This window comes from Cetorhinus maximus, chromosome 13 (assembly GCF_964194155.1).
Source record: "Cetorhinus maximus chromosome 13, sCetMax3.hap1.1, whole genome shotgun sequence".
NCBI classification, from domain to species: domain Eukaryota; kingdom Metazoa; phylum Chordata; class Chondrichthyes; order Lamniformes; family Cetorhinidae; genus Cetorhinus; species Cetorhinus maximus.
In genome coordinates, this window is record NC_135891.1 from 44,282,668 (window position 1) to 44,295,075 (window position 12,408).

The following is a 12,408-nucleotide window of genomic DNA, read 5'->3' on the forward strand; positions in this document are numbered from 1 at the left end:
GTGTCTTTTTTAACAAACAAAAGGAGTTTTCAGGTCATGTGACTTGCTCTCGCCACTGTTGAGGGTGGGGAGAGGGAATCCAAAGAAGGCTGCTGTTGGTGTTCTCCAGAAGATAGTTTGATTGACTCGTGTCCAAAACTACCTTAGCCATTGTCCCATGGCCTAAAGTGATCAGATTTAATGTGTTGTCTCCAGCAGTTGAACCTCAGATGCTTGCCTTAATGCCTTGTTGTCAGCACAGGAGATAGGGCCTTTCACATTCCTCAAGGGTTTATTGCCTCTGGTGAAGTCTTCAAGACCTAGTGTCTCCATCCCAATAAAGTGGATTGCATAGTGACGCCAGTTGGGGCAGCCATATTTTGGCTGTGATTTCTAGTCACCCTGATGGTTTAAAAAGTCTGTTCTTAAAAGTTCAAGTCCAAGTTTCGGCCAGTGGATTAAAAATCATTTAAATAAGCATATCTTCGTGACATACAAAAGAGAAGGATTTTGAGGAGGTGGTAAATCCTGAACTTGCTAAAGTGTGATGAGAGATATAAAAGGGAAGATCTAACCAACGGCCAATATACTATCTACTTTCAATAACTGAGACAAAGCTAACCCAGGCCAGTTATTATAATGTGTTAATAATTTCAGTATTTTCAGAATTGAAATTACTCAAATATCTCCAGTACCATCTTCAACAAGAGAGAACCTAACCATCTCCCTTTGACATTCAATGACATTACTGTCACTGAATCCCTAAGTACCAACATCCTGGGGGGTTACCAATGACCAGAAATTGAACTGGACTAGCCATATAAATACTCTGGCTACAAGAGCAGGTCAGAGGCTGGAAATTCTGTGGAGAATAATTCACCACCTCCTGATTCCCCAAAGCCTGTTCACAATCTGCAAGGCACAAATCAGGAGTTTGGGACACTTTTTTTTCCATTTGCCTGGATGAGTGCAGCTCCATCAACACTCAAGAAACTCGACAATGTTCAGGACAAAGCAGCTCGTTTGACTGGCACTCCATCTACCTCCTTAAACATTCGCTCCCTCCACCACCGACGCACAGTGGCAGCAGTGTATACCATCTACAAGATGCAATGCAGCAACTCACCAAGGCTCCTTCACATTACCTTCCAAACCTGTGACCTAGAAGGACAAGGGCAGCAGATGCATGGGAATACCACCCCTGCAAGTTCCCCTCTAAGCCACAAAGCATCCTGACTTGGAATTTTATCACTATTCCTTCACTATTAGTGAGTCAAAACTAAAAAAACTAACTCCTTAACATCACTGTGGGTGTACTGACACCACATGGACTGCAGTTCAAGAAGGTGACTCACCACCACCTTTTCCAAGGACAATTAGGGATGGTCAATAAATGTTGGCCTAGGCAGTGACGCCCACACCACAAGAATGAATTCTAAAAATCTAGATGAAGACAACATATTCAGAAGAAACTAATGCAGATTTCAGGAAAGAGGATCATGCTTGATGATCCTTCTTTAGCAAATGAAAAGGAGGAAACGGTATGATTTGAAAGCCGTTTCTTGGAGTAGTTGGATGTAGTAGGCTATTCCATATGGTTCGGCTCTTGGACTGCTCCCCATTTACTGTATTTTTTTTATTCACTGGCTGGGCCAGCATTTATTGCCCATCCCTAGTTGCCCTTGAGAAGGCGGTGGTGCGCTGACACCTCGAACTGCTGCGGTCCATGTGGTGTATGTACACCCACAGTGCTGTTAGGGAGGGAGTTCCAGGATTTTGACCCAGCGACAGTGAAGGAACAGCGATATAGTTCCAAGTCATGATGGTGAGTGGTTTGGAGGGGAACTTCCAAGTGGTGGTGGTCCCATCTATCTGCTGCCCTAGCCCTTCTAGATGGCAGTGATTGTGGGTTTGGAAGGTGCTGTCAAAGGAGCCTTGGTGAATTCCTGCAGTGCATCTTGTTGATGGTACACACTGCTGCTACTGTGCGTCATTGGTGGAGGGAGTGAATGTTTGTGGATGTGGTGCCAATCAAGTGGGCTGCTTTGTCCTGAATGGTGTCAAGCTTCTTGAGTGTTGTGGGAGCTGCACTCATCCAGGCAAATGGGGAGTATTCCATCACACTCCTGACTAGTGCCTTGTAGATGCTGGACAGGCTTTGGGGAGTCAAGAGGCGAGTTACCCATCACTCAATTCCCAGCCTCTAACCTGCTCTTGTAGCCACAGTATTTATATGGCTAGTCCAGTTCAGTTTCTGGTCAATGATAACCCGCAAGATGTTGATATTGGGGGATTCAGTGATGGTAATGCCATTGAAAGACAAGGGCTGATGGTTAGATTCTGTCTTGTTGGAAATGGTCATTGCCTGGCACTTGTATACGCAAATGTTACTTGCCACTTGTCAGCTCAAGTCTGGATATTGTCCAGGTCTTGCTGCATTTGGATATGGGCTGCTTCTGTATCTGACCTGATCTGCTTACCATTGTGCAATGATCAGCGAACATCCCCACTTCTGATCTTATGATGGAAGGAAGGTCATTGATGAAGCAGCTGAAGATGTTTGGGCCTAGGGCACTACCGTGAGGAACTCCTGCAGTGATGTCCTGGAGCTGAGATGACTGACCTTGAACAACCACAACTATCTTCCTTTTGTGCGAGATAGGACTCCAACCAGTGGAGTGCAGTAATGTAGATATAGGAAAAGAGGGAGTGGTGTCCAAACTTGCAGATTTCCTAAACAGTAAATAATTGAAAATCAGATGAAGCTGCAAGGGGATATTAATGACAGATTGGTCAAAATGTGGAAGATGGCATTCAATACCAATAAATGTGAGGTGGTACATTTGGGTTCATTTAAAAACAGAGCCTATACTTTTGGAGAAAACTGCATATGTGGACGACCAGGGAGTTTCAGCATCAACTGAAGTGGGTAAGGCCATTAAAAAAATAAACCAATGGAACATTGGGTTATATGGCAAGCAGTAATGAATGTACATATTAAGATTTAATTGGGGACCTATCTTTAACTTAAAGTGGACTGTGCAGTTGTGGGTGGCAATAGCATAGGGTGGATATTAATGCAATAGATAGTGGAGCACATTCACTAGGATTCTGCTACTGTGAGGAAATACAAATACAAAAAAAAACTGACTTGGAAAAAGGTGGCTGATTTTGTTCGAACAGATGAGATTAATTTGATTGAAATGTTTAAAAGTATGAAAGAATAGAACAGAGTAGATAGACTGGGGTGCCAGGAATGAGGTGACAGAGATATAATAAATTGAGATTTAGGGCAGAGACAGAGACCGAAATTCATAGCATTAAGAATAATATATAAATGGAAGATTGAGGAAGGAATACTGATTTGATAAGATACTGATCAGAAGAGGATTGTAATCAAAATCTACATAATTCAAAATAGTCTTGTCTGACTAGTCGTCCAGAAGGCTTAAGAATGTCTGAGGGCCTATACTATGAGTATTGACTCATGTTTCATATGTACTTGTGGTCCTCTTTGTTTCATTTCCCCAATATATTTTTAAGAGCTTATGCATTGCCTGGTCATTCCAGCCTCCTCTAAACTCAGTCCCACATGAGTACTCACAGGCTACAGACTTCCCATCTACATTCCTTCCTTCCCTAACCCAGTCTATTTGGTCTTGTTCTAACAGTTCATGGATGCTCATTCCTTGCCTGATCCTGTACTTACTTCAAGCCCAGTACCCCGTTGGCTGCCATTTTGTTGAATAGCTGAGTTTTTTTTTTAAAAGGGTAGTGAAATGTAGCACTTTTAGTAAAGAAACATTTGTGAGAAGTGCAAATGGGACACATCTAGAAGTGAGAGGGAGCAGGATGGAAGAGAAACCTGCTCAAAGTACACAGAGATAAAAGCTGGGATAATTGAATGACGTGTTTATTACAAATTGAACCCCAGGCAGAAAGAGTATAGAATATTGACCTAAAGAATTGTAGGAAGGTAATTGCAAAAAGATTTTCAAAAAAAAAATCCAAGGCAGTGCATCAACTAGTGATCAAAAACAGTCTGAGCTTTTTATAAATTTAGCCACCTACTTTCTCAAGTTGTTAGTTAGACATGACTTACCTTTTCAGGGAGCCCACAGACCCAATTGATTGCTTTATGGTTTTAAGTCCAGGCCACAGAAGAAGATGGTACATAAAATGCAAAATTAAATGGAATATCTAGTTTTAAAGTGTTACGATCTCTGTAGAGGTCAATAACTTTAAGAAGAAATTCTAACTTCCAGTTAGTAGCTGGAAGGATGACATGACAAGATTTCATATTTTAAAAGACTTTTACTGTAACATAAGACTAAAGGCACTATTGACTAAACACCATCTCTGTGGGCAGCTTGCACTTTGAACCTCAAAAGCAGACATTCCCCTTTTTCTTTTAGCACACCAAAAACACACTTCACAAATATACTTCACACGATCCTTTTAAGTAGATATTTAATTCTCCAACCAGTCCAAGGTGATTCCTAGCTCTCAAGGGTTTGCATCTGTTCTTTTCCTTTCTCAACCTGGAAGCTTTTAATCTCAGAACTGTTTTTTATGGTGAGATTTTTTTTCCCCCAGAAATTCTTCCTCTACTGCAAGCCAAGCGAAATTTTCAGCATCATTTTAACTCCTCATTAATTTGGTCTTTTCAAGCCTAGCATGAGCTTCCCAGCCACGTTCTTGTGTGGGGAACCACAGCGTCCTACTACTATAGCTGTTCTGGATCCTGTGACTCTAACCTTGTCTGAACATTTTCAGGGATATCTTAGACTCCCCCATTTCCTTGGCAGCGCGAATTGCATGGGCCTTGTATGCAGGTAGAAATGCTGGTTAGCTATCTTTGAGACCCCAATTAATTGTTGGAAGTATAGAGACAGATTAAAGCACAACTGTCTACAATCCAACATTCTCAACACTTACTGGGACTTTGGAGACTCTGTCTTATCTCCACTGTTAGCACACAGGCTGCTGCCATTGTCCCCAAGTGTAAACACCTTGTACCTTCTTCCCAGTAAAACAACTTTAATCTCTAATATCAAACCACCTAGGCTTGCAGTCAGGCAAGCTTCAGAATAAGTCACATTCTATTTTACCTTTAATTTAAGACACAGTTGCAAAACATAATCTTTTAAACCTCATAATTGTAACAAAAGGCCTTGAATCAGGAATCACAGAAGCCCACTTAAAATGAAACTTCACATCTTAGGAAAAATTAAACCGCATGTGGTTTTTTTTACCCCAACTGCAACAACAATTCACGAGATCTAAATTTTCACCTCTGACGTTTAGAGTAATTTGAAGCTTTGAGATGGAGAACCCTTCAATTGTAACAGGCCAGATTTCAAAACTTGGGTCATACTGTATAGAAAAGCTTTGACCTGGTTACTGAAATTCTCTCCCTTATTTATACTTTATTGTACTTCTATTTCCAGAAAAACCATTCCCCACAGGCTTAAAAAGAGAAGTGTGCATGTTTCATCATGAGTTTTGTGCTGAGTTAATTTTTAATGCAGTTTGATCAATGATCCAAACAGGAGTGTTTTTTGAACTCTTCTTTCACTACTTGTATGCATAATGAAACTGCCAACGTTTATAAGTGTCAGAATGGTTTGGCTTCCTATGTTAAAGCTGCTCTTAGCCACATCTGATCAGCAAGCCAGTACCATGTTCGGACCATTTCGAGCTGGACTGTCACAAATCTGTAAGATATTTCTTGCTATTTGTTCTGGGTGAAATGTTGGACTCTGAAGAAAGCAGTTTGCACATTGCCACAGAAAAAGAAGTTAAAAAATCATTCAGATGTTTAATGTTGCTGTACTGTTATATATGTGTCCTCCTTATGTTACTGATAGCTTGATTGGTGCCTCCTGGGTGCTTACGTGCATTGTCAAAAGTATAGTCAAAGTATAATGCTGATCTTTTTTCTTAAAGTTGATCACAGTCGAATTAAGCTGCAGCAAGGTGATAATGACTATGTCAATGCAAGCTTGATTAAAATGGAAGAGGCTCAAAGGAGCTACGTTCTAACTCAGGTGAGCAATTTTAAGAGCTACAAATAGTTAAAGGAAAATGTGTTTTGTGTGTTGTTCTACAAATCACTTTGTTGTTTTATCCAAATGTATTATTGGTATTAAGCAATCAGAGAATTTCTGATGTATCATTTTGAGCATTTGGCATAAGTGAACACATCAAATTAATGGAATATGATACTGATAAATTAAATATGTTCCCTCTTTTTATGCCCAATATTATTTAGTCAACTTTAACATTATCCAAACTCATTTCATTTGACACCTTTCTCCAGCAGGGAAAAAACTTTTGTCGCATCGTTTTCAGGACTTGCATCAAACAGCATCTCTGCATGTTTAAAAGAAAGATGTTCTGGCCTACTGTCACCTTTACCTCCATGTAATTAGAATTGAAAGAGCCAAAAATATCTGACACAAATCTTTGCTTCCTTTTCTGATTGTATCTAAATCTGAAGTTTGACAAAAAAGTATTAAGTTCAGTTGTTGGAATTTAACGGAACCTGCTATATAAAAGTACTTAAGGAGCAGGATTTTTCAGATGGCGGGATTTCCCACCTGCCCACCCGAAGAGTCAGAGGGAACGCATCCTCGCCGATACTGGTTCCCACCCAGCTTTTTAACGCTATCATTGATTGGCTGAAGATGGGACTTCCGTCCCTCACTCGGGAGGAAGTTTTGTCTCAGAGAGCTGCTGGCCAATCTGATTGTAGCCAGTAGCAGCAGTGACCAGAACTGGGACTACAAGCAGTCCCTAGCTTCAATGTCCCGGCGTCCAGGACCAGGTAAGTGCGGGTAGTCCAGTGATGGGGTGAGGCCTGGGGAGGTTCGGAGAAAGGGCTTGGGAGTTTCGGAGAGGCTGGCTGGGGGAGGGAGCAGCTATGGAGGGGTGCCCAATGTGGAAATGAGGCTGTTAAGGGAGGTGGCACCCCCCACCCCAACCCCTTCCTTTCTGAAGCCTGAGAAGGGTTACTTGCCAGGCTCCCCCCCCCCCCCCCCCCCCCTCCAAGCCCCTGACCACCACCTGCCAGCTTCAAAATTGAAGCTGGGCAGGAAACTGGCAGGCCTTGCCCACGCCCCTGTAAAATTATGGACTGGCTGGGAAGGCCATCTGGGGAATTTTGTGTCCTCCCCCACCTCACAAACCCATCAGTGGGCAACCCGTAATATTCTGCCCATGGTGTATTTTTAGTAGATATGATATTATACAAGGGCAAATATTTGTATTGTCAAATTATTTTCAGTATTTCATGCTGCCAAATCTAAAATTCTAGCTTGCCTTAACATTACATATGCCTTTTAATTTTCCTGTACCTGTGATATAATTCAGAAATTAGAAATTCATATTGCATTAAACTGTCTTGATTTTGCATTGTGACCTAAGCACTTAACTCTTACAAGCGCGAATTGAAAACATTTGACAACATTACTTTTTTTAAATGCTTCAATTTTGTTTCAGTACCTCATGTACACTGCAAAATTGCCATGTAATCTACTTCTAAGTTTGCTTGAAAGGAATGCATCCGCCAATGAATATTGACTTTATTACCGATTTGCATGTTGTGCATCCAATACCAAAATAACAGGAGACCTAGTGTTGGCCATCAACACTAAAACTTGATGAGTCACCAGGCAAGTTCAAGTCCAAGCAATAATCCTCTCCACTGTCCCACAGCCCCACCTTTTTTTTAAAAAAATTGAGCTTCTTAATCTGCCAGTTGTCCTGAATTAATGTATATTTATTACGTTGGATATTACAAAGCTGTTAAGTTCATTCATTATTCTGCAACTGAACTAGCAGAAGTCGGTCTATGAAGTTTGTATCCTTTTATAGTTTTAAGCAGACTTTTTTATATAGCACCTTTCACAACCTTAAAGCTCTTTACAGCCAATTAAATACTTTTGAAGTGTATTTACTGGAATGTTGGAAAGTATTCTGGTTAAACATTCAATTTCTAATTAAGGATGTGGTCAATGATTGTCTTCTGTTTCCACTAGGAAAATAACTAAATTTACAGATATGTACTTCACTGCATGTTCAGTCGCAATAGTTAAGACGATCTGAATTTATCCTATGCACCTTTTAAAGGAAAGGATGTTTATTTATATAATGCCTTTCACAACCTCAAAACATCCGAAGCACTTTGCAGCCAATGTTGTAATGTAGCACACAGCAAGGTCCTACAAACAGCAATGAGATGCATGATCAGGCCATTTATTATAGTGAAATTGATTGAGGGATAAATATTAGTCAGGCTGCTGGAAGAACTCCCTGCTCTTGTTCGAATAGCGCCATGGTATCTTTTATGTACACTTCAAAGGAAGGCAAATCTTTAGTTAAATGAAAGATGGCACCTCCAAAAGTTCACCACACTTGTACTGGACTGTGTTCTGGAGTGGGGCTTCAACTCATAACTTTCTGACTGAAGTGAGAGGGCTAGCACTGACCCAAGGCTGCCAACTAGAATTTATTGATCCTTCATGGAGATTTGTTTTAAAATTTTTATTACCAGTTAGAGATGTGGAAAGGATCACTCGAGGGATTCCCCAATTGATATCAATTGAGTCCTTCCTCACCCTCCAGGCTGCCTGTAATGGAAATTTATGGCACTGTATGGAAGAATTCTACAAATGAAAATAGCTAGAAATCTTAGTATCAAAATTCCATTATGGCCTAAGTATTTACTGATTTGCTGTAGAATCTCTGCCATTTTAATGGGGGTTCCCTGTAGATTCTTCCGCATTTTAATGGGAATTCCTTGTAAATTCTTTCCTATTTTATATTTTTGCTAAATTGAAAATATTTCCTATTTAATTTTGTTTTTTCCCCTTCTCTTTGGTCTCTTTCCCCCCACCACCTCCCCAATTGTCAATTAGCTGAAGCTTTCAAATCTCAGACTACTGACTGAGAGCTCTGTAAGGATTTAGTAACTTCGATTTTGGATAACTTAATTGTTCTAGATTTTGCATTGTACTTAGTCACAGAGAATGACAGCATGCACGAATTTTTGTTATTTTTACAGGGTCCTCTTCCGAATACTTGTGGTCATTTCTGGGAAATGGTTTGGGAGCAGAAGTCTAGGGGTGTTGTCATGCTCAACAGAGTAATTGAAAAGGGATCAGTAAGTAGTTGAATTTACTTGCACCTATCTTATTAGCCATTGCACAGAGAAGTTGAAACTGTCAATCTATGGTCAGGAATAGTATGGAACTAATAATATTCTTATTGAAAGGTAATTAAGATTGTAGATTAAATTTCAATCTGTAAGGTTACTGAGTAGTGACTGCACCAGTGATCGAGCTTCATTAGAGAATGATATTGTATGTAAAGAAATGGGCTACTTTCCTAGAGCATATGGTAGATTTAATGGACTGTGACAATAGAAATAGTTGTGTATTAGTCTTTGCTCTCCCTCAACACAAGATAATCTTGGGTAGAGCAATTGCTTCAGATGTGCCTTTTATAATTGAAGATGTATAGCAGTTCTATTTGAAAATTATTTTCTCTTCACCCTGCCCCCATCCTCCTCTCTTGCCCCCCTCTTTCCCCCCCCCCTTCACTAATGGTCTCAGTGCATCATTTACGAGCAAACTGCCCAATGTTTTTACCACTGTCACTCATACGTCTGATTGCCAGAAGTTAAAATCACTCGCCAATATTGTCATAGATGTATCTGCAACAGGTAGCTTGGTGAGGCCGAGGCCAAGTAAGTTGATGAAATTTTCCAATTTGGGACAAGAGCAAGAATAGAACAAAGAATGTTCCACCTCTCCCGTGAAAAGGCAGTCCCACCTGGGACCCATATCAATTCCCATAGCACCTTTTTATTTGGATGAAATGAATGAGGTCAAGAGTTCTTCAATATATGAAGTTGTGCAGCCAGGCAGAGCTGGATGGTGGTGGGTGGGGATTGATTGGTTGTCCATTCAAGACAGAAGTGAGGGCCCTCAGGCTGTCTTGAATGGGCGTTGGAGTATAGGGGGATTGAACATGCATAATGAAAAGGTGACGATTAAGGCCAGTGAACTGAAAACTCATAATAATGATGGTGGCCGAAGAATCATTGATATAAGAACATAAAAAATAGGAGCAGGAGTAGGCCATTCAGCCCATCAAGCCTGCCCTGCCATTCAATAAGATCATGGCTGATCTGCCCCAGGCCTCAACTCCTTTTTTCGTGCCAGCTCCTCATAGCTCTCAACTCCCTGATATTTCAAAAATCTATCTACCTCCTCTAAATACTTTTCAGTGATCTAGCCTCCACAACTCTCTGGAGTAGAGAATTCCAGACATTCGCTACCCTCTGAGAGAAGAAATTCTTTCACATTTCAGTTTTAAATGAGTGTCCCCTCATTCTGTAATTATGTTCCCTAGTTTGAGATAACCCCACTAGTGGAAACATCTTCTCAACACCTACCCTGTCAAGCCCCCTCAGAATCTTGTACATTTCAATAAGATCACCTCTCATTCTTCTAAATTCTAATGAATAAAGGCCTAACCTGTTTAGGCATTTTTGATAAGTCAACGCCTTCATCCCAGGAATCAGCCTACTGAATCTCTTTTTTTGAACTGCCTCCAATGCCAGCATATCCTTTCTTAAATACATGGCCCAAAACTGTACACAATATTCCAGGTGCGGCCTCACCAACACCCTGTACAGTTGTAACAAGACTTCCCTATTTTTAAACTCCAATCCCCTAGCAATACAGGCCAAAATTCCATTTGCCTTCTTAATTACTTGCTACATCTGCATGTTAACTTTTTGTGTTTCATGCACAAGAATACCCAAATCCCTCTGTGCTGCACTTTTTTGGAGCCTATCTCCATTTGAATAATAGTCTGCCTTTTGATTCTTCCTACCAAAGTGAATGACCTCATACTTTCCTACATTAAACTGCATCTGCCAAGTTTTTGCCCACTCACTCAACCTATCTATATCCCCTTGCAGATTCCTTATGTCCTCATCACAACATGCCCTCCCACCTATTTTTGTATTGTCAGCAAATTTGGATACATTATACTCTTCCCCCTCCTCCAAGTCATTAATATAGATAGTAAATAATTGAGGTCCTAGAACTGATCCTTGTGGCACTCCACTAGTTACATATTTCCAACCTGAAAAAGATCCATTAATCCTGACTCTGCCTTCTGTGTGTTAACCAATCCTCAATCCATGCTAATACGTTACCCCCAATACTGTGAGCTCCTATCTTGTGCAATAACCTTTTATGTGGCAGCTTATCGAATGCCTTCTGGAAATGCAAATACACTACTTCTACCGGCTCCCCTTTATCGACTCTGCTTGTTATATCCTCAAAGAACTCTAACAAATTTGTCAAACATGATTTCCCTTTCACAAAACTGTGTTGACTTTGTTTGATTGCTTTAAGCTTTCCTAAATGTCCTGCTGTTTCTTCCTTAATAATGGACTCCAGCATTTTCCCAACGACAGATGTTAGGCTGACTGGCCTATAGTTTCCTGCTTTTTGTCTCCCTCTCTTCTTGAACAGGGGTGTCACATTAGCGGTTTTCCAAACCGCTGGGACCGTACTGGAACCCAGCGAGTTCTGGAATATTTCAACCAATGCCTCCACTATCTCTGCAGCCACTTCCTTTAAAACCCTTGGATGCAGGTCATTAGGTCCTGGCGACTTGTCTGCCTTTAGTCCCATTAGTTTGTCAAATACTTTGTCCTTCGTAATAGGGACTATTACAAGATCTTTCCTCCCATTAGCTCCTTGCTTATGTGATATCCTTGGAGTGTTTATAGTGTCCTCCACTGTGAAGACCGATGAAAAATATTGGTTTAAATTACCTGCCATTTTCCTGTTCCCTGTTATCAATTCTCCAGTCACATCCTCCAAGGGTCCCATGCTCACTTTAGCCATTCTGTTTCTTTTTATATATGCATGGAAGCTCTTGCTGTTTGTTTTTATGTTTCTTGCCAATTTACTTTCATAATCAATTTTCTTCCTCTTTATTAGCTTTTTAGTCATCCGCTGCTGGTTCCTAAAAAGTTCTTAATCCTCTGGCCTACCACTAGTTTTCGCCGCTTTGTATGCCTTAGTTTTTGATTGGATGTTCTCCTTGACCGCCTTTGTTAACCACGGGTGGTTCATCCTTCTCATAGAGTCCTTCTTTTTGACTGGGATAAATTTTTTCTGAGCGTTAAGAAAAATCTGCTTAAATGTCTGCCACTGCTCATCCACTGACCATACCCTTAGTCTATTTTCCCAGCCCACTTTAGACAACTTCCTTCATACCTCTCTAATTTCCATTATTTAAATTGAAGATACTGGTTTGAGACCAGAGTTGCTTGCCCTCAAACTGAATTTGAAATTCTACCATGTTGTGATTGCTACCCCCTAGAAGATCCTTAACTAC

General features: G+C 40.7%; 1 protein-coding gene across 6 annotated transcripts in view; it reads left to right on the forward strand.

The window, feature by feature from the left end:
- LOC144688587 (tyrosine-protein phosphatase non-receptor type 1-like) overlaps positions 1-12,408 on the forward strand; it is a 114,144-nt gene that overhangs the window by 80,423 nt on the left and 21,313 nt on the right. For all 6 annotated transcript variants that reach the window (XM_078555337.1, XM_078555338.1, XM_078555334.1 and 3 more), the window contains exons 3-4: positions 5,929-6,029; positions 9,047-9,145. In XM_078555337.1, coding sequence (XP_078411463.1) covers positions 5,994-6,029; positions 9,047-9,145 — 135 coding nt within the window. In that variant the 5' untranslated portion in view covers positions 5,929-5,993. The remainder of the gene's footprint in view (positions 1-5,928; positions 6,030-9,046; positions 9,146-12,408) is intronic.